At 47.3% G+C, this 23,059-nt stretch overlaps 1 protein-coding gene across 2 annotated transcripts; it reads left to right on the top strand.

The window, feature by feature from the left end:
- The first annotated feature begins 6,990 nt into the window (after positions 1-6,990).
- Positions 6,991-18,408, top strand: LOC112891187 (uncharacterized exonuclease domain-containing protein At3g15140). Of its 2 annotated transcripts, XM_025958117.1 has the most exons (7): positions 6,991-7,526; positions 9,234-9,311; positions 10,839-11,041; positions 11,334-11,414; positions 17,433-17,558; positions 17,734-17,857; positions 17,973-18,408. In XM_025958117.1, the coding sequence occupies exons 1-7, from the start codon at positions 7,260-7,262 to the stop codon at positions 18,168-18,170; spliced, it is 1,077 nt and encodes a 358-aa protein (XP_025813902.1). In that variant the 5' UTR covers positions 6,991-7,259; the 3' UTR covers positions 18,171-18,408. The 2 variants fall into 2 exon arrangements, with proteins under 2 accessions (XP_025813902.1, XP_025813903.1); XM_025958118.1 differs by lacking the exon at positions 9,234-9,311 and having other exon boundaries at positions 6,994-7,526.
- The last annotated feature ends 4,651 nt before the right edge of the window (positions 18,409-23,059 follow it).

The raw sequence follows: 23,059 nt of genomic DNA on the forward strand, positions 1-23,059 counted from the left end.
TCAAAGTCTCACCCATTCGAGGGACGCGAAGGTTTCAGGTTCAAGGAAAATTGGCCCCTCGATATATCGGACCGTATCAAGTTCTAAAGAAAGTCGGAGCCGTAGCATACCGGTTGGAGCTACCAAGGGAGATGGCAGATATACACCCAGTGTTTCATGCCTCACAATTAAGAAGGTGTTTGAGAGTACCCGAGGGAGAACACGTGCCAGTGGAAACAATAGATTTGCAGCCGGACCTGCGATACCAGGAAGTGCCGGTCAAAATTCTGGACACTGTCACTAGGAGGACAAGGAACTCCGAAGTACGGTTATGCAGGGTTCAATGGAGTAGACACGGAGTAGAAGAAGCAACGTGGGAACGTGAGGAGGCCTTGAAGCAGGAATTTCCCCATCTGTTTAGGAGCCAGCCGAATCTCGAGGACGAGATTCATTTAAGTGGGGTAGGTTTGTGACGCCCTGAAAATTTCCAAGTCAATTACGCGCTAAGACATTAATGTTTGAAGCCTTTTCGTCGCCGAAGCCGCTCGCCCAAAAACCCTAATCCCCGAACCGACACCGAATCCGGCCGCGGTCCCACTCCTCGTTCTCCTCGCGCAGCGCGCGAGTAACGCGCGCGCGTGGCCGACCAGCCGCGGTCGCCGCCGCGATCGGCGCCGAAGCGATTTCTTTTTCCCCCCGCTGTCCTCCCCGCGCTGCGTGTAAGCGTCGCGCGCGCGAATCCCGCCGGCACGCGTCATTCTTTCTCTTCTCCCCACTTTCTTTTCCTTTTCTCCTTTTCCTTTCCCATTTCTTTTCCCCCCTTCTTTTTCCATTTCTCCTTCTCTTTTCCTTTCTTCCCTTTCCTCTTCTTTTATTTCTTTTTCCCTCCTCTTCTCCCTGTTTCCCCCTTCTCCCTCTGTTCCCGAACGCCACACGGCTGCGCGCTGCCGTGCCGCGCGCACGCGCTCGCCCCCGCGTGCCCCGCGTGACCACGCGCTGCGCCGTGCGGCCCGCCGATCGTGACCCTGCTCTGGCCCGCGCCTCGCCGCACCGCACGCGCACGCGCACGCACGGCCGAACAGCGGTGCCGCGCCGCCCGCGTCGCCGCCCCTGCGCCGCACAGCGCCGGCCTCCCCTTCCCCGCGTGGTCAACGCCGCCCTCGACGCCTGCGCCGCACGCCACGACGGCCACAAGCGGCCGAGCGCCATTGATGACGCCCCGCACCGCCCGCCGGCCGCCACCACCATGTTCCCCTCCGCCTCACCGCCCTCTCCCTCTATAAATACCCCCCCAACGTCGCACTCCACCACCACAACCACCACCGCCGCCCTAGCTCCTTTCCCCGGTCCTGCATCGCCGCCGCCGCAAGCACCTCCGCCCGCCGCCGCTAGCCACCGTGGGCAGGCCGCGGTGCGCCACCCCAGCCCGTGGTGAGTGGGGGAATCGATTCCCCTCCTTCCCCTCTCCCTTTTCCCCTTAACCCCGAGCCGCCCCGGGGCCCGGCCGCCGGGATTTGGCCGGCGCCGGACCTCCCCCTCCCCTCCTCTATTTCCTACTGGCAAGAGGAGGAAGAAAGGGGCAATTTTGCCCTTAGGCCCCTCCCTTCCCCTCTATTTGTTTAAGAACCCCTCCACTCCTTTACAATTTTGCAAGATGAGCCCCCTCTCTTTGCTATTTCCAGAACTAGACCCCTCCACTATACAAGTTTATTTCCAAGTAGATCCCTCGCACTTTTGCTGCGCCTCTAATATTTCTAGGATTCGCAATTAGGCCCCTACCCTTTTCGGATAATCACGAACAAGCCCCTAGACCCTTGTTTAGCCCCTGAAACCCCCTTCGCCTCGTCATTTTATGTGCGTATCGATCTCCGATCGACCCGAAACTTTACCACACCCTTTCTAGCATAGTTTCAACCATGCCATTAAGAAACCACCCAAAAATATTACCCCTAACTCCGTAACTAAATTATTTCCGATTCAAGCTCAACGATGAAAGCTTTTAGTTCTTCCGCTTGATTGTGTGTCTGTTTGTTTGCGCCTTAGGACACGGAGTGAACGAGGAAGGTCCCGACTGTGACCAGGCGAACGAGGACCAGTTCTGCGATCCTGAGCCCGAGGGACAGTGCTTCGATCAGGACCTCCCGCAAGGACTTGACGATGGCAAGTTCAATTCCGCCCTTTGATGCATGTTTCTGTCCTAGTTTTACAAACATAACCCCGTGGCCTGTTTTATAAAATTGCATGGTTTTGCGTGCGGTAAACATGGTAGGATAGCCACCATTGTTTGTGTTAACCATACCTTGACCATCTGGTTTTATAAAGAGAGGTGTGCGTGTGGGAAGGGATAAAATGTGGTTTTGAAAGACGAGTTAGACGGGATGGATGGCATTTCTGTGTGAATTGCCGTTGGTGTGCTCGTACCTGTGTGGTTGAGCGAGGAAGGGAGATATCCATCTTGTCACCCCTAAGGACCGAGTTGATGTGTCATCTCACCTAGCTTCCTGTCGTGTAAACCACTTGACCGTTGTATGGGCAACGGCTTAGCATAAATCTCACTAGTTAGCCTGATAGCCGTCAGGAGAGCTGAGAGCAATGGGTGATCAAGGAGAAGGGATAAGCTCTGTGTGACTTATGCCCCGGTTAAACCTCGGAGGTAGGTCGAATGACCCCTTGATGGATCCCGTGATGGCTGGTCAGGTCTAGCTAAGGTGGGTAATGGCTTTGTTGGGATCCGCACCGACACTAAGGTGATCGTGCTGTGGTACCCCACCTGTGGGTAAAGTTGCACACCTCTGCAGAGTTAAAATCTATTCGAATAGCCGTGCCCACGGTATTGGGCAAGTTATGGTGTGGTCACACAACTAGTGTTTCTCTCCGGGAATGGTTGGGCTGGTGTGAGTTGTTTGGAACGTGTCCGGCAGTTGTGCCGTGTATGTTTGTACTCACCCCATTCTTGCTTTTACAGTTATGGTGTGGTCACACAACTTGCTGAGTATGTTTGTACTCACCCCATTCTTACTTTTACAGTGGAAGATCCAGACTACATCCCCGAAGACGTCGAGTAGGGTTCCGTCCTGCACCCAGTCTTGCCTGTGGCCAGGGCCACCACTGAAGTTCCGTATGGCGCAAGACTCTGATGACCCCCTTTTCGTAGCTAGTGTAGTAGTGTGGGTTTTAGTCGTAATTCTCGCGATAGTGGCGCTTCACTGCCCATTACCGCGTAGAGTTGTACGGTGATGTACCATCTGATGTAATAAAAGTGTTATCAGCCTCCTGGGACTGATAGATCAACACTTTTAAGTCTTCCCTGATGGGGGGACGCTTCATGATCTCGGCGGAATTTGACTTTCTAATCTAATCGGAAACCGTGAGGGCGAGTCTAGATCCAACCCGGCTCCTACTCATGATCGACTCGAATTCAGCTCATGCCACAATGATGACGCGTCATCACCGCCGACCCTGACAACGCGGCTCGACTTCAGATAGCGCCGCAGCACCGACGCGCTGCTATCACCAGCTATGACTACTTCGACAAATCTGCATCGCCAACGATTACTTCAACTACACGTCTCGACTAGTACACGTCTCGACTAGAAACTAGTCGGAGACAAGCCTTAAACTACTTGGCGACTAGCTCTGCACGGTCAACAACTAGTCGGGATCAACTCCAACTAGTCAGCTTCATCAACAAACCATCGCGGCTCCATCGACAACTGCTACGGTCTCGTCGACAATCATCCACGAGTGGGCTTGTTTCGACTACTCCGACTACTTGTTTCGGCAAGAAAACTAGTCGAAAGTGGGCTTCACAACGTCAACAACTAGGCGGAATGGACTTCGACTAGTCGGCTTTATCAACAAACTGTCGCGGCTCCATCGACGGCCGTCGTGGCTCGTCGACAATTGTCCACGAACCAAGCTAAGTCACTTATACCTTTTCCAACTTGTTCTTCACAGGATCGGATACTTTTTGCGCAACGCGCATTCTCTTCACAGGCCATATCATGTCTGTTCCCGATTGCTAGCACGGTCCGCCCTGCAACACGGGCGGTCGGGTTATACCCTATAAGTGCGCTCCACGAGCGTTCCCTTTTTTTCGCGCAACGCCGCTGCTCTAGTTTTCTCTCAATGGTTGCTACAATACCTGGGTAGCGTACGCTTTAATTCGTGAAACCTCGACTCTTCTGTACGCTATGCAACTACGCGTGTATGCGGCCACGCCCCCTGCACCATGGTTTACGGCAATCAGGGATCAGGTGCCTAACGTAATAGGCTACCTACCCGGGGACATTATGTGACCCATCAAGAGTACAACGCGAAAAATTTTACATGCATTTTACAATGCTGGGATTTGCTCCCAACACGATATCTTGTATATCAGTTACAACATACTTTTATGTTTACCTTGCAGGGGACCTGACCTGGACTATGCTGCTGGGCCAGTCGGATTAAACTCCGACTAGTTAGCTTCATCAACAATCGGCCACGACTACTTCGACTTCGCGAGAACGCTCGACTACACGTTGCAGACTACAACGACTACTCGTCGGATTCGACTTTGACTAGTTGGGTTCATCAACAACCATTGGAGACTACTTGACTTCATGAAGAATGCAGGGCGACATGCTGGTGACAACTTCACCTACAAGACTAGTCAGAGATGACTATGCTCGACTACACATCGCAGACTACAACGACTACTTGTTGGATTCGAATTTAACTAGTTAGGTTCATCAACAACCATCGGCGACTACTTGACTTCGTGAAGAATGCATGACGGCACGCTAGCGACTACTTCAATTCCTCGTTTCGCCTACAAGACTAGTCGGAATCGACTCCGACTAGTTGGCTTCATCGACAGTTCAAGATCCAGAGGCAAATTGGCCAATGCCTAGGCTCGGGGGCTAGTGTCACCGACTACTAGGCATATCTCGTGCGACTCATATAGCTCCTAGGCTCGGGAGTTGGATACGACACGGCTCCCAGCGACCAAGGTTTGATTTGAGGGTAATTTCTGGCGTTTTTTGTGAAGTTATTTGTTTAACCATTTTTTCAGGGAATTCATCCAAAAAAGCGGTTTCAAAGTTTTGAACCAATTTACTCATCTTAACCATCAAATCTTTACCGTCATATATTGCATTCGACAATTCTTTGGACCCTTTATTTAAAACCTTGAGGATTTGGATTCAAAGCTCGAGGGCTGCAGAGACACGTGTCATTAGTAACTTATTTTTCAAATTTTTTGAAAGATAAGGACAGAAGACTCGAGATTAAATTGACCCACAGCCTGATTCTATGAGTTAACCTAAGGCTCGGGGACTACTCCATATAGAGTGCAAGTTCAATCGCACCCCATATAAAAGAAGACTTGACAACTACTCGGGGCATGAGCACCTCACAGCCTCGATGCAGCCAAGAAAGTATTCGGAAGACACCTTCAAGATGAAGTTCGGAGAACTCGAAGATGCCTTCGGAAGTACTAGGACGCCTGCAGTACTCGATTACAAAGAGCTCGAGGCTTGTCAGACCTAGACTCACGGGACTGTGCATATAGCGTACATATCCTAGGATAAAGGATGGGACGTGGCCCACGCTCTACATGTGTTATAACTACTCGTAGCGTAGTGGAACTACTCATACAGTAGTAAAACTAGTCGGAGACAGTAGGAAACTACCCGAACCACTCGGGTAGGACTCTAGAGCTCGTATCCTGACTACGACTTTCATATAATCCTATCCCCCATACTATATAAGGGCGGACAGGGACTCTCCTCAAGCAGGAGCATGAGGGACAACTCGTGCCTCATGCAACAGATCACCTAGGAGATCACCCGATCACCACCTAAGGCAATACAAACCACACATGACGTAGGGTATTACGCTCTCGCGGCCTGAACCTGTCTAAACTTTGTGTTCCTTACACCTTCGAGTTCCTGATCTCGGTGACACCCTACCTACAAACTCACCACCTTGAGGTATCCCTCGGTGGGCGTGGCGGTAAAACACCGACAATGTTCAATGGCCACTGTGTTGGTCCGATCACCACGCCTGGCCGATCCTCGTCAACCGCAGCCCGTCAAACGGTCCAAGCCTCTTGCTTGGAGTGTCCGACACCACCGATTGAATAGTCGATCGCCGCCATGCTCCACCTTGTGCCGCATTGAGCAGTTTCGCAACGCCCGTCGAGCACGATCATCGAGCTTCCACGGTGATCTCCGTACCGTCTCAAGATCCAATCTAAACAAGGCTCTTGATACCACTTGTTAGAATAATAAGCGCGTGGAAGCAATGATTGACCTACTGAGATGATATATGCGAGATCATAGACGACACCGGAGACACGATATTTATTGACGAGGTTCAGCCGAAGCCTATATCCCCGGAGCATGACTACGGGTGCTCCTCCCCAATACTGTAACACCGGTCGCTCCGGGATCCCGGCAATGCGCCACCTCCCCCTGCGAGCCTGTCGCTATGTCATTATGGTTACAACAGCAGTCCTCCTCTTATATTTATGAGGAGCACGAGCTACAGAGTTTGACATGAACTCTACACCCTACCACTAATACAACTCCAAGTCCAAACGTAACCGAGTAGTACAATATTCGACACAATTTCAACACCAATCATTACACATAATAGCACATGCAGCAGCACTTCAGAGGAAAAGAAACAGCAAGAGCAAGAACATGTACATACTGGAACTCTCTAAACGCCTCTGCGATGTATAGTGTTTCAACCCATAGTAACTAAATAAGCTCGACCTCTATGACAGATGGTGTCAGAGATTGATCGGACGGATGACGGTCATTAGCCGCTGGATGAAAACTGATTAGCGTGGGGTCGCACCCGGCGACACGACGGAAAAAAACATCCCTCTTAACCTCTTTTTAGTAGTAGAGATTAGCGCAGGGTCGCACCCAGCGACACACGACGGAAAAAACATCCCTCTTAACCTCTTTTTAGCAGTAGAGATAAGAGAACATATAGAAAAATTATGCATGGAAAAATGCCAGAAGCACCTGCAGTTTGGAATTTGGAAGGGAGAGTAGCAGAGAAGATAATATAGGACTTGGGCAGCGTACCAAATTACCGATGAACTCATCTCTATCACGCTCTCATCTGCTCTTTCTCTGGCTCCTCATCGGCTGATCCAGCGAATGGAACGAATCATCCAGCCAAGCGAGTAGCAGGAGCTGTAGGCGGATGCGGTGTTCCAGCCCGCATTCCCTGTCCTGGCCCCCATTTCCAGTGAACAAACGCCATTGGGAATTTCAGAGATGGCGCTGACTAGGGTTTCGCTGTCTTGCTCAGCTCGCCTCCTACCCTCCCCCCTGCTCCAATCCTTCCTCCGCCCTTTCTCCTCCTCGACCTCTCCCCTCCGCAGTTCCCGCCGAAGAAGCTCTCCCATTGCTGCCGCTTTCTCTCAGGCTTCACAATCTCCCCACGCTGTAAGGGAGGGGCAGGTGACGGAGGCGCCCATGCCCAGCTCCACGCGGCCCTGGAAGCCCACGTGCTTGTACTACACCCAGGGCAAGTGCACCATGGTGAGACTGCTTCCCTCCTTGCATTTGTTGTCGCGTTTGGTTTTCTTGAAAAGGAGTAGTTCCTATCCTATCTTGCGTTGTACTAGTTGGGGGCAGATCTATACTATCATTGATGTTATGTGCGTTACGGTTGCAAATAGCGCAAGGATGGTTAGAATACTTCAAGTTGATACAGGGAGGAGAATTAGGATTTGTTTGGAGATCCTTGCTTCAAAGAAGCAATCATTTGGGTTGAGATCCAAGCCTTTATAAATTACAAGAATAATAGTAAACAACACGAAGTGAAGAATTTTTAGTTAAATAAGTGAAGTTTAAGAGCAAGCATTGGTGGATTTAGAGCCCAGTTTTGTTTATCTTAGTAATTACTAGCACAATGCCCGTACGTTGCTACGGGTAATAAAAAATTTACCCGGATCTACATGAGACCATCAACTTTGTGCTCTTACACTATGTGTACAGATCGTGCCGTGATCGCGTGGGGCATTGATTGTCCGGGTTCTGATTGGGATTCCGATTGATAGTGAAGTTTAAGAGCAAGCATTGGCGGATTTAGAGCCCAGTTTTGTTTATCTTAGTAATTATATTGTGTTGAGCAACATGAAGGAATGCTGGAATCAGAACGCTATTCTAGGTTTGATGAGAGGCACATAGGATGCTAGCAAGGGAAGTATTCTTTGTCAATTGAGTTGCTATTATAATGGACTGTTGTACAAAAGTGAGTAGTCACAAAGAGAGTTTCTGGAGTGTTGGCATTGCTAGATGCCTATTTTATTTGGGAATGGTAGTAGATGACAATCCAACAATTAGATAAGCTGATTCTTATATATGTACTTTTGGAATCTCATGGCATATGAATCCCCTTGAGAAAAATTTGCTGGTGGGTTTGAATATCCATAAATAAAAGTAAAGTCAAGATATGCTTTTATGATTACCTTACTCGTGAAATTCACTGCTAGGTGCAATTGGTGTTTGTTTAGACGTGGTGTACGGGAAGTTATTTGGATGATTATAATTCTGGCCATTTAAATTGCTTATGCACATGAAAATAAGTTAATTTCTTGTTTTATTCATTCTACTGACAAGGCTTAAGAAAGATTTTATATTCAAGAGTAGAGTAAATGGAGATTTTGGACCTTCAACTTTACACCTTTGGTTCATTTTTGGTGCCCCTATTGTAAAAGTGCACACATTAATCTTAAAGTTCACATTGGTCCTCTTAATGGTTTGACATGATGGGATGCTATGTGGCTACTTAATTATCATATGCATATGCATAGTTAGGTATGCGTAGATTGTCATAACACCATACTGCTAAAGGGAAGCATGTCACTAACTTGAACCCTGTTTCAAGCCACAACTCACAGGCAAAACAAGTAATACATATTGCTGTTCTGAACCTTACAAACTGTCACCAGCCATTCAATCTATACCATGCATCAGCCATGAAAGAGCTGCAGGAGGAAAAATAAGGAGCTGCCACAATGTTGTTGACCTTATAATTTGTGCCACTCTATATAACCAGTAGGGGCTTCATCAAAAAAATAATAATTTGTGCCAGTCGCCTTCGGTGCTTTGAATGGCTTTTGTTGTCTAATTGCTTTACCAATGGTTGTCTGTGGGTAGCATATGTGCCCCCATGGCGCGGCCTTGTTCCATGGTTCTTAATTCTTTCTGCATGATGGCCTCAGCATTTTCACCTGTGACCAGGAGTCATTTCTAACCTTGATGCTTGCAAAATGCATTGGTAGAAGGATGGCGAGGACATGTCTAGACATGAACACAGAGGTGAAGCTACAAAATATGTCTGCTTTATTAGATGTTTGAATGGGTGTCAAAACAGGGAACTTTAAGTTTTAAAGTGTCCTAGTTTATAGTGTGGGTGTCAAAATGAGTCAATGGGCAAACTGTTCATTAACTCATATTAGGGATGAAAACGGATCGGATACGAATGGATATCTACAAATACGAATACAGATAATTATTTTTTTCTCATATTGAATTTGGGTACGGATAGCCTAAAATATGTTGGATATGAGTCGGATATTGATATACATCTAATATCAATATAAGATATCCATCTTTGATTAGCCGGATTCGGATATGGATTATCCATTTAGTATTAAAATCTCTTTCGGTTGGATGGTCGGTCGGAAAGTATCCGTACCATTTTCACCCCCTATCCATATGAATGCTAATTACTTTGTTTTTATTTGTAGAATAATAGTTAAAAAGATGAATCTATATTAAACATGTCACACCATTCTTAATGATGTTAGGTGTTTGAGGAACCAGTGTACGTCGCTGGCTGAATCTGCTAGACAGCTAGAGTAATATCTGAGGTCATTCTACTATGTAAAGCAGAGATAAACTAGGCAAAAAATAGACCTGGAAAGCACTCGATGTGTCCAAGTCATGCTTAATTTTAGTATTGGAAGGGCCAAACACAATTATGTAAAGATCACGTAGGAAGAGAGATACAAATTGAACTCTTAGAAACTTGTAGATATGGGTCACTGAAAAATTTAGAGGAAAACAGCAGTTTAACCAATATTACTGTCCAAAGCCACAATTCACAGTTGTTCTTACCTTGTACAACATGACTATCTCTTTGGATTAGTACCTTTTGAGCTCCAATTACCCAAGTACTGAACTAGTTGTCTTCGTTACAGATTTTTATTTTTTTTTGTTGTGTTGCAAGACACTGCCTGTTACCTTTTGACCATTACATTAAAATGTGTTTAGACACCTTGCAATTTAATATTTTTAGCGTTGTCTCCCTCTGTCCTGAAATACAAGGTATCCAAGGGAGTAAGTGTTTAGAATTTGTACCAAAATACAAGCCATTCTAGTGACTTTTGAACAAGTATTCAACAAATTTATTTAATGCTCCTCGTGTTTTCCCCATCCAGCTGCATCTTATCTTCTCATCTCCAACTTCCTCTACCTCACATCCCGTTCGTTTCCCTTCACCTTGGTTAGCTGGAGGGAGTAAATGGCATGCAGGCTTGCTTCATAATTGCTGCGGCAACCAAACAGCCGGCCGTGAATTCAGCAAAATAACTACCGAACAAGGCATTAACTAGGTGCATATGAGTCATTTGCTCATCTTCTTATTTGATCTAAAATTACTAGATGGCTTGTATTTCAGAACGGAGGGAGTACAATTTAGTGAAGCACTATTGTTTGATTTGTTAGTTAGGTCAAAATACTTTTGGGCACTTGTTTGCCTTTTGTTTTATGGTCCTTTTGCAGTCAATATTTTTATACTTGCCTAGCGAAGCACTATTGTAATTAGTTATTTCAGTTCTTCAGATGGATGATGCTATGCATCTTGAGAAGTTCAGTCACAATTTGATGATGGACCTTCCAGTGAATGCATTAGCCGCAGATAAAGTGAAGCCTCAGAAACTGGATTATCTTTTGATTCTTGATTTGGAGGGTAAGGTCGAAATTCTTGAATTCCCGGTCGTGATGATTGATGCTCAAAGCATGGGATTTATTGATTCATTTCACAGGTATAGCTTATTTGTAGTTACCGATTAGAGATTGTCATTGTTACTCGTACCGCATATAACTTTTATAAAAGTGATTCCAGATTGTAGTATGGTTTTAGTTTCTTCGAGAATGTAAGCTTCAACATTTAAGTGATTCATATATATGTCATATAATTTAATCCTCAGTCCACACTGTATTGTACATTTTGATGGATTTCAATATTCTTGCTTTATTTCGTTATTTCTTCTCAGTTTTCATATTAGGTACTGAGAATATTTATAACTTGACCTCCCTCTTGTATGTTGATCATAGGTTTGTGCGTCCAACTGTAATGAATGAGCAAAGAATAACAGAATACATAGAAGGGAAATATGGAAAGTTTGGGGTTGATCGGTATGTATAGCATTTTCATTCTTATGTTGCGCTATTCAGTTTGATTTATATGATATGAATCAATTATAAGAAGTGATACATCAACTTATTATGTTGACATTAATAGTCAAGGAATTTTGTTCAATTTCGCTAACTTAGTTCACCTAGGATTCTATCATCATTTTAGCTAGTGACTTCGTTAGGGGCATAGTTCCTTGGCCGAACATGAGAGGAGGGAGGGACGGAGGGAATCCCTGATACTTTTTGAATTTTATCGATTGATACGCAACCCCTCATATGTATATGGAAGAGTTGACTTCCCCCCTAAGTTTACCTATTAGATTGGTCCTTTATAGATAGAATCCAATCTTAATTACGATTATCCTAAGACTTGTGACAACCGGGCCCTATGGCTCCACTCTTATTGAAAGCAAGTATGGCCAGGAAGATAATAGATTGATTGTGGAGGAAGACCCCTCGTACACATATATAGGCAAGGAACCCTGGCATGATGGCTTATAGAAACAGAACCAATCACAGGATCCTTGCCTAACTAACAATCCTTATCATACAAGGAAGGGGGGAGGCGCCCTGCCAAAGGCAGGTGCAGTCGTGCGCCCCAAGGCCCATGTAGCCTGAGTAATGTACCCCTGATTACCATGCTAACACGCCCCTGCAGTCTAATCGCCGGTGCCACGGACGTTTAGACTGGACATGAACTCCAAGAAGACGGAGGACAGAAGACCCTTGGTGAAGATGTCGGCGTACTGAGATGATGTAGGAACATGCATGACACGGACATCACCAACTGCAACACGCTCCCGAACAAAATGAAGATCGATCTCAATGTGTTTGGTGTGCTGATGTTGGATCGGGTTGGAGGACATATAGATGGCGCTGATGTTGTCGCAGTAAACCAGTGAGGCGTGACGAGGAGGGGCATGGAGCTCGAGCAGGAGCTGATGTAGCCAGGTGACTTCGGCAACACTGTTGGCCACAGTGTGATACTCAGCCTCGGCACTGGACCTGGAGAATGTATTATGCCGCTTCAATGACCAAGAGACCAAGTTGTCGCCGAGGAACACGGCGTAGCCCGAGGTGGACTTGTGCGTGTCGGGGCATCCCGCCCAATCAGCATCAGAGTAGACTGTCAAATCCCCAGAAGATGATGGGCGAAGAAGCAATCCCAAGTGTAAGGTCCCGCGAATATAGCGCAGAATGCACTTGAGAGCCGCTAGATGAGGTTCCTGTGGATCATGCATATGGAGAGACACCTGTTGAACGGCATAAGCAATATCAGGCCGAGTGAAGGTGAGATATTGTAGAGCACCAACAAGACTGTGAAAATCCGAACCATCCTGAACAGGACCAGTTGCGGCCGACAACTTGGGATTAGTGTCCACTAGGGTGGTGCACGGCTTGCACTCAGACATCCTGCGCGAGCCAGAATATCCAGCATGTACTGCCGCTGCGAGAGAAGAAGACCGTCACCAGAGCACTGAACATGCATCCCCAGAAAATGATGGAGTTCGCCCAGATCCTTCATGGAAAACTCCTGCTGCAAAGCCGCAATGGTGTGCTGGAGTAGTGCCGGAGAAGAAGCTGTGAGCACAATATCATCAACATATAGGAGCAGGTAGATGAGCTCGGAGCCACGGGGATAGATGAACAGAGAGGTATCTGACTTGGCCTCAACAAAACTAAGAGTGAGCAGATATGCAGCAAAACGACTGTACCAAGCCCGGGGCGCCTGCTTCAAGCCGTATAAGGACTTGTTGAGGTGGCAGACGAAGTCGGGGTGAGCTGGATCCTCGAACCCTGCTGGCTGAGCGCAGAAAACAGTCTCAGACAGAGTACCGTAAAGGAGTGCATTCTTCACGTCCAACTGATGAATGGCCCATCCTCGAGAGAGTGCCAAGGACAACACGGTGCGGATTGTGGCAGGCTTGATGACAGGACTGAAAGTCTCGTCAAAGTCCACGCCGGGGTGCTGGGTGAAGCCGCGGAGGACCCAACGAGCCTTGTAGCGCTCGAGAGAACTGTTGTAGAGAAACTTGTGCTTGAAGATCCACTTGCCGGAGACCATGTTGGCTCGAGACGGCTGCGGGACCAAATCCCACGTGTGGTTCTTCAAGAGAGCAGCATGTTCTTCCTCCATAGCCGCCCGCCAATTTGGATCGGCGAGGGCGCTACGGAAGGTCTTCGGAACCAGGGATAGCGGCACTGCATGAAACACTGTAGGTTGTCGGAAGCCCAGCTTGGCCCGAGTCATCATCGGGTGCTGGTTGGTCATAGGGGTGACTGGTACAGCGCCCTTGGGCAGCGTGGCTGGGGCGGCGGGTGGCACTGGGCGCGGGCGTCGCGAGTACACCAGGAGAGGGGGCGGTGCAGCGGGAGCTGGTCCAGCTGCAGAGGCCACAAGCGCCGTGGCTGGGCCGGCTGTAGGAGCCGGGGAGGATGGTGGAGCAGTGGATGCCCCCGGCGCTGGAGGGCGCGGGGAGCGGGCGATGGGTGACGAGCTGGCCGCTGGCATATGGCTAGCAGGAGCTGGAGCGCTGGTCGTGCTGGCGTCGACGATGCTAGCAGGGGCGCCGGTCACGCCAGTAGGAGCTAGTGTAGGGGCGCCGCCGGTCACGCTAGCAGAGGCCAGCGGAGGAGCGGCGGGTGCTGCAGGGGGAACGCCGCACGCGGCAGTGCGGGAGGACCTGCAAGCATAGAGGGTAGTGGCTGTCCTATGGGAGCCGGTACTAAGTCAGAGATGTCCAAAAAATCAAAAGCCGCTGGTGTGTGTGTGTGTGTGGGGGGGGGGGGGTTGGAAGCTCAGCAAAGGGAAAAACGGACTCATCGACAGACTCATCGAATGTGACGTGACGCGATATGATGAACTTGTTAGACAGAGTATCCAGGCAACAATATCCCTTGTGATGAGCGGAATAACCCAAGAACACACATGGTGGATTGAGGAGCGAGCTTATGCGGTGCAGTGGCAGACAGGTTTGGATAACATTTGCAACCGAAGACACGAAGATGGTCGTAGGACGGTGTAGTGCCTAGGAGGGCAGCGTGCGGCGTGGAGAACTTGAGTGTCTTGGTGGGCAAAATGTTGAGGAGGTATGTCACCGTGCGGAGGGCCTCAACCCAGTAGGAGGTAGAATAGCGGCCTGAAACAGGAGGGAGCGAATGATATTGTTTGCGGAACGAATAATACGCTCGGCTTTATCGTTCTGTGGGGAGGTGTAGGGACATGACATTCGGAGATGAGCACCATGAGTGAGGAAGAACGTGCGGGCACTTGAGTTGTCGAACTCATGGTCGTGGTCGCACTGAACGGCCTCGATGGAGGTGCTGAACTGGGTAGCCACATAAGAGAAGAAGTAAGCGAGAGTAGGAAACGTGTCAGACTTAAGTCGCAGAGGGAACGTCCATAAGTAATGCGAAAAATCAAGTATAACCGGGTAGTATTTGAATCTAGAGACACTAAGAACAGGGGATGTCCATAAATCACAATGTATGATATCAAAAATACTAGTGGCACGTGACGAGGATGCATAAAAAGGTATGATATCACAATGTATGATATCAAAAATACTAGTGGCACGTGACGAGGATGCATAAAAAGGTAGACGAGTGTGGTGACCAAGCTGACATGCATGACATAAGTCTGAGCTACCTTCTTTGGTACAAAAAGGAAGGATAGGAGCGAGCTTCGAGAGGGCTTCGTGTCCGCAATGACCAAGGCGGCGGTGCTAGAGCGAGGAAGTGGACCCTGCGACGAAGGTGGCAGTCGGGAAGCGCAGGGGGTAGAGAGGCCCAGAGCTATTGCACCGGATGATCACGTTCCTGGTCTGGAGATCCTTCACAGAGCAACCAGCGGGGTCAAATTCAACAGAGAAATTATTGTCGGAAGTGAATTGGCGCACATATGTCAAATACTTAATAAGATTTGGGGAAACCAGAACATTATTAAGATGTAAAGACGTAGGTAAATGTGTTGCACCAGTGGAAGTAACGGGTAAAAGGGAACCGTTACCGACAATAATTGATGAAGGAAAAGATGAACACGGTAAAGCAGTATGTGTAAGGATGCCGGCATTGGGAGTCATATGAGAAGTAGCACCTGAATCAAAATACCATTCGTTTGTCGGAGCTGGATTGAGGGTCATGGTGCTAAAAGTGGAAGCAGGAGACTGCTGATCCCATGACGGAGACCCTTTTTCGTTGTAGAAGCCGGGGGGCCTAGTCCAAGCAGCTGGGGGCACCCATGGGTGAGGCGCAGCCCACTGAGGAGCACCTGGGCCGGCAGTGGCCCACGAAGCGGTGGATGACGGCGCGGTGGCGTACTGGACTGGCGCGGGTGCGGGCTAATGCTGCTAGGCCAGCATGGCCTGCTGCTGTTGCCGGGCTGCCGCTTGGGGGCAGCGGAGGCCTCGGACCGGGCCACATTTGGATGGACCCGGCCCAAGGGTTGTAGAAGGACGGACACTGGCTGGCCAGCGCGCCGCTGGAGCCCTACCCAGCAGAGGTGCCAGAGCCGCCCCCGCCACGAACGGTCACGCCGGAAGTAGACGAAGTAGTCGTACCCACGAACGGTCACGCTGGGAAGTAGACGAAGTAGTCGTTCGCACGAGCGGTCACGCCGGGAAGTAGACGAAGTAGTCGTTCGCACGAGCGGTCACGCCGGGAAGTAGACGAAGGAGTCGGGAGCGAGCAGTCGCGTCAAGACGCTCCCCAAAAACCTGATTGCCCGCGTCCCGTGCAGGACCTTCAGCGAGCGGAGGTTCTGGAGGCCCTGCTCTCGCTAGAGCTGTGCGCGCAGTACTAGCGATGGGAATGGCAGAAAGCAGCTGAGGGAGAAGGGAGAGGTCTCCTAAGAAGGAGTACCTGGATCAAGTGCTGAGGTGAGTGAGGATGGGAGGAGAGGGTGCTGGTTTATATAGGCGTGAGGTGCCTTAGGTTCAACGAATCTGGACGTCATGAATGACTTTGATGAGCGGCAGTTATTGTGCCTCAGGTTCAACGAACCTGGACGTCGTAAAGAGCCTTGAATGTCCGGTCATTAGTGTCAACATTAACTCACTGTTTTAATGCTCTTTACTGCTCTTTACAGCAAAACGTCCTTCTCATCTCAGCACATCACGTCGCACCGCTCCTGCACGTCACGTCCGGCCGCGCACGTGCACCGCCCGTCCGGCCTGCCGCGCCTCGCCTCGCCTCGCCTCGCCACGGCCTCGGCCTCGGCCTCGGCCCGGCTCGGCGAGGCGAGCGAGCGCGCGCGCGCGTGTGGTTCACCGTCCTCCTCTTACCGGCTTCACAAGTGGTGTACACGAAGTCCACCTTTTAAGTCGGTTGAGATCCTCCTCAATTCCCGGTATGGAATTAAGCCATTGATTCCCTAGCATTTAATAGTGGGCTTTAAATTCTTTTAATGCATTGATTAGAATGAATGGGCCAAGCCCATAACTCCAACACCCTTCACAATCCAACTCAGCCCTTAATCACCTTTAGCTCAAAAGTATATAAAACATGTGCTCAACCTTCTTTGATCCCGATCCTTAAACTTTCTAGGCTATTAGGCCCCTTTACCACCCCTAGTCATGGCATCTCTCACCGTCACTGTACACCTGGGCCCTGGAGGCTACAGCTGGTGGGTAGCTTGATCTTGCTAGGGATAGAGTATGCAGGGATGGAACAGGGCTGGGAGGAAGACGTGTAACGTGTAAGGAAATTCTGATACGGAATGCCCACATGGTCAGCCTCGCTCGCTGTGGCTCTGGATGGTTGGTGACATGGCCTCCACGCACCATGTGCATGAGGCCTGAACGAGGAGTTATTACAATTTAATAAGATGATAATATAAATGATGAGATGGGCAATATCACCCAATAAAAGCTATAAAATTAAAAAAGTACCATAAATCACAACCAATAGACACTTTTATATGCGCACCTGTACCAAAATATTCTGGAAGGTAGATTGTATTTCTTAACTCTGGTTTATCTTTAATCAGTTCTTACTAACAAATTGATTGTTATATAACAGTGTTTGGAATGACACTGCTATCCCTTTCAAGGAAGTACTGCAAGAGTTTGAGGACTGGATTGGAAATCACAACCTGTGGAAAAAGGAGCAAGGAGGATCACTCAAAAGTGCAGCATTTGTTACATGGTAATTTACCTGCAGCTACATTATAGCAGATTACTCATATGAACATTTTTCTAAAACATCCCTTAAAATACAGCCTGCCGAATCATTCAACAAAATATATGTTTGAGTTGTTTAATTTGTTTAAACGTTTCAGACTTTAGAGACTAAACTTCTCACATTCCTTGTTATATGGCAGTGGAAATTGGGATTTGAAGACGAAGGTCCCTGAGCAGTGCAAGGTTTCAAACATAAAGCTTCCTACTTATTTTATGGAGTGGATTAATTTGAAGGATATCTACCTCAACTTCTATAGCAGAAGGGTAACTAAAGTGCACCCAGTGCTTTTTGTTTACCAACACTTGATAATCCGTGTGCAGTTAATCTTTAAACAGAAGTGTGAACCTTATGGATCACTGCTGACTTTTGTTGTTCCAGGCAACTGGAATGATGACAATGATGAGGCAGCTTCAAATGCCAACTGTTGGAAGCCACCATCTCGGGATAGACGATTCAAAAAATATAGCGAGAGTGGTTCAGCGGATGCTTGCTGATGGTGCTATGATGCAAATTACTGCAAAGAGGCAGTCAGCTACTGGCGATGTGAAATTTCTTTTCAAGGACCGAATTATGTGATTGAAATGTGTAACATTCCCAATTTTTTAACACAGCGCTGCAGAATTGACTGGCCATCAATTTTGACGTTGTGAACTGCTCTGATGATATTCTATCGAAGGCTGAATGGCATGTCAAATTTCTGGAGCAAACTGAGAATGTTAAGATCTATCGCATTGCAGATCAAGTCGTCTTGATATTAGTTTTTTTTTCTTTTACTCAGTTATGGGTACCCAAATTAATTGGTGAGAGATCTGAAGATAAGGTTGTTCCTTCGACAATCGTGTATGCTGTGCTAACTACCGAAGCGTTGCTGGTGCTAGATGTATTTATTTTTTTGGAACTGACTGGTCCAGAATATTGATGAGCCCATAATAATTGTTCTTAAATAGCACTCGGTTTGGCTAAACTATATATTATTGAGAAAAAGATTAATGACATGGCATTAGAGTTATGAGAGGGGGGAGGGGTTCCATCTAGATAAAACTGGGAATACACTGGTTTCAAAACATTGAAACATTGATATTAGGATGAGAAGGTTCTATTTCATCTCATTGCGTCTAATTATCATGTATTGCAATTAAATGCTAGTATTGCCGTGCCGGGTGCTATGCTATGAAACAAGAAGATAAAATTAACGCTAGCCGGAGGCAGTTTGTCAGCTTTATTAGACGGACCTGTTGCCACGGTCCACGTAAATATTTGGCCTTCCTGGTGGCGCGGTATCCCAAGACGACAACGACCTGCGCAGTTCCCAAGCGGCTGATCATCGTGAAGCTGTTTGATTAGGCCCTTGCTTTTCCAAAATCACCGAGATTTACAGCGCTGATTGCCTGCTTTCCATGCAAAGCTAGTCCAAGCATGCCTTGACACCTCTGAATGCACGCACGCCTCGAGGACCTTGCTTCTGGCGCCACACTGCCAACCTGCCATTAATCCTATGGCGCGGCTGTCAACCAATAATTACGCAACAAGGTAAGCAATTCCCAGCATGCTGCTTTGTGCTTGTGCTTGAACTAGGGTAATCAAATGCGTACCAAATCACCACCTCACTAGTGCAGTAATTGTTTTAAGAACATACGAGTTGTGCAATACCGAATCAACACATGCAGGTGCTCGTTCGATGTTTGGTACGTGGTCTAGAAACTGAACTCAAATGCACCAATTTCGTCCTACAGATGTGCTTCGGCAGCCAATGTGCCACTCTGCAAGAAAACGTTAGGAATCACCATGCCCATGCGTGAATGGACTGTGAGACCAAACGGATCCCATGGCGCCAAACACGGCAACATCGACGCCCTGGCCTGGCCTGGCTTGTCTTGTACTGCAATGCAGGGTGGTCGGGTCGTTCGTGTTGGGATTCTTGGTGGCTGCGGCTTCAAGCTACGGCAACCGCCCCCGTTGCCGTTCCCAAAAATTTGACCTCCCCTTCTTCTCTATGCCCGCATAACGTATGAGCTGAATATATTCTAGTAGCATCTACTCCCTACTCCTTGTTTATGGTTGCTCATTAAAGAGCTACTAAAATTGATGCTCATGGTCATGGGCTTGCTTCTAAAAATAATGCAAAACGCAGCATCACGCACGTACAGTAGGTGCGCGGAATGGTATCTGTTTTGATGCGGACATAAAGTCAGTCTTAACAGGGTTTCACGAAGAGTTTCATAGTATTAAATTCTATAACACATCATTAATTTTGCTGACATGATAAGGAGAGAGAAGGAAAGAGTTTCATAAGATGAGAGAGAAGTTTCATCCTTATAAAACTCAACCGGCACAGTTACCTAATTGTCAGTTGTAACACCTCAGATGTTTAGCACCGTTCTAAACATTGCCATTAACACACAAAGACCAAGATTAATTAAATCATGCATTTCATTATGTATATATGTATATGTACGTATGAGTGTGTGTATGTGTATGTGCGCTAGTAGAGGAAAAATTCTGTAAACCTTCAGTACCAACTCGACATGTCTAGCAAAGCCTAGCCACATATCCCTATTGTTATACTCTACGCAGTTGAAATAGAAATCCCGCCGCGAATTTAAAATTTGAACATAAAATGAAAAATGATTCAAATTAGAGTGAAATTAAATTAACGTCAAATCTATAGCTCAAATCATTTTGGACCTAAAAGAAAGTTGTAGATTTTGAATATCCCTACAACTTTCATTTTCAAACTTTTTCAAGTTTTAATGGAAGATTTTGAAATAAGTCAAAGTCAAATAGCTATTGATCTTATCTCTCTCTCTCTCTCTCTTCCCTCCATTTTCTCTCTCTTGTTCCCTCCTCTCCACTCTGCCCCCTACCCCGGCCATGGCAGAGCAGAGGCAGAGCATCTTTGCGCCGCTGCCTGAGGCCACCTGCCACCGCCACCAATGCCTTTGCGCCCCGACCAAGTGCTGCGCCGCCACCCGGCAATGCCTGCGCCGTCGTTGCACGACCGCACACCCGACCGAGCCATGCCTACCGCTGCCTGCCCACGCCTGCCCCAGCCGCGCTTCAGTCTCCCCCGGCTTCAATGACGCGCACGCTCGGCGCCTCCACTCCTTCCTCCCCTCTCCCTGCTCGCTATAAAAGGCCCCAGCCCTCGGCCTGTGCGCTTGAGCTCCCTCGCCGCCCGCCATTTCCTCCCCGAGCTAGGCCCTCCGCCCCACCCCAGCCCAAACCGGACACCCCAGCAGCTCCCCCACCTCCCACTGGTCCTCCCCAACCCGGTCTCGCCCTCCCTCCCTCGCCGGAGCTGAGCCGCACCGGCCGCCGGAGCACTGCTCCGCCGCACCCCCTCCTTCGGCCGCCTCCGCCCCAACCGACGCCACTTGCAGGTTCCCTTCACCGCCCTGATACTCCCCGGCCCCTTCCCCACTGCCGCCGACAAGCCCCTCGCCGGAATCCGGCCCAGCTTGCTGCCGGCCACCCCCAAGGGCCACATTGCTTTGATTTAGATTTTCCTAGGGTCTTTCCTGCAAAATATCGAGGGTCTATCCGTAAAACCCGAGCTCCACTATAGTTTTTCAAATCTGCGAACTTATAAATCCACCAAAAATTGTAGAAAAATCCTGAAAATACAAACTAAAATGTTTTGGATTCCTTGCAACTAGATCTACAACTTTTCTTACAGGCCCATGTTCAGTTTCTAAATATTTCTTACTATAGAATAAGAGTTAGTTTAAATATCTTTTATGTGTATCTTATGTTCTAAGCTATCACTAAGGTTGATTTTAGGAAAGTAGTTTAGATACTATGAGTTTAGCTCTATGTAAACTTCAGGTCCAGAGGACATCTCTAGCTATAGATTTTATTGAATCTTGTTCTATGCCTTGACTAGATGGGTTTAATTGCTCTAGGTGATCTACTATTATTCATGAGATGAAACTTTTACAGTACTACTACACTACACTGACACCTAGAGGCTGTAGAAAAAGTTTAGGACTTTTTTCTATAGTGTAACTTGCTTATTTAATTTTTCCATTAATAAATACATTAAATCAAGATAATTAGTTCCTGTACTTAGAAAATTATGAAAATTTTACCACAGAGCAGGTTTGAGCTTAGTTAATCATTATAGAAAAGTTTGAGTTACAGAGACTCAGCAGATATGCTAGTAAAGAGGAATATGGATTAACGGAGAATTATATTGCTTTATTTTCTACACTCAATAAAATCTTATAAATTCACAGTAGAGTTAATATGGATATGTTAGCACCCTATAAAAGTTTTAGAATTAATTCTTGCATAGTTTATTCTATATAAATAGATCCATATTCTAGCAGTAGCGGTTTATTTTATTTTTCATGTTTAATCTGTTGCATAAAAAGAGCTGAAATTTATACAGTAAACTAGCTCAGAGAGGTACCTTGTGTAAAAATTTTAATAATGAAACCTGACCTAACTTCCATTACAAATTTCCACATGTGTCTTGTGTCTTTTTATGAAGACACAAAATTCCGGCACAATGGAAACACACACTTACCTAATGAAATAAGTAAACAACAAAATATTTCATGACTAAACTTGAGTTTTGTAGGATTTCGACTTCATTGTGAAATAATCAGTGAATCTTTACCATCAAAGTAACTCATACCTATTCATTCATATAGAATCGACTACTCTCGCTGATGGAACCTACGAGCTATTGCCGGAGTCCGAGAGTGAGCAGCGTGAAGCTCAAGTGAATCTAACTGAAGTCGCCGAAGATCCGAGCTAAAGTTCGGAAAAGCCCAAGGCTAGCCTTGGACAGGAAGGCAAGCCCCGGAGCATAACCCTTATTTTCAAAATTTTGCAATATTGTAATTCTATTTACTTGTGCACTTACATTTATTAGAGTTTGGTTGAAACCTTAGTTGCATGATCCTAGGTACCCATGCTTGAACACTAGTTGCAAGGTTCGTTAGATTGCTATGCTAATAGGACTCCGATAAAAGTCGAGTGATTTCCTGTCACTCGCGAGAAATAGGAGTTGCTTGTTCACTTATATTGAAATCATAAGGTCGACGGGCGGGGCTATGTTATGATATTCATATTGACGATTGAGGCCCCATCTATGTAGCAAAAATATCTAAGGTCGTGGTGTGTGGTAGTGGTGGTTAAGTTTTTGAATGTACTAACCATATGTCGAGAATATGGTAATCGATAAGCTAAGTATCTGATTAAACCGGGGCGTGGACTTCATACTCACCCTTTTGACTTCGTTCCCATGGGCACATGGTGAGTACCGAGCGGACCCGGCACGGGGATGCCCGGATACCAGCGAACTTTTGTGACATCCAGGTAATAAGATTCATAAAAATTAGACCTTAGATATAATGGACATAGATGTTAAGGGTGTATTTGAAAATTTTCATGTTTTATAAGTCTTTTGTGTGTAAAGTGTGTGCTTTGATATGGTTATATAAGCCCTTAAGTAAGGG

This window comes from Panicum hallii, chromosome 4 (genome assembly GCF_002211085.1).
Source record: "Panicum hallii strain FIL2 chromosome 4, PHallii_v3.1, whole genome shotgun sequence".
Classification (NCBI taxonomy): Eukaryota; Viridiplantae; Streptophyta; class Magnoliopsida; order Poales; family Poaceae; genus Panicum; species Panicum hallii.

Coding starts and splice junctions, on each gene's coding strand:
- LOC112891187 (XM_025958117.1), top strand. CDS start 7,260: ATGGCGCTGACTAGGGTTTCGCTGTCTTGCTCAGCTCGCCTCCTACCC. Junction 11,042..11,333: donor TTTATTGATTCATTTCACAG/GTATAGCTTATT, acceptor TGTTGATCATAG/GTTTGTGCGTCCAACTGTAA. Junction 11,415..17,432: donor GGAAAGTTTGGGGTTGATCG/GTATGTATAGCA, acceptor GTTATATAACAG/TGTTTGGAATGACACTGCTA.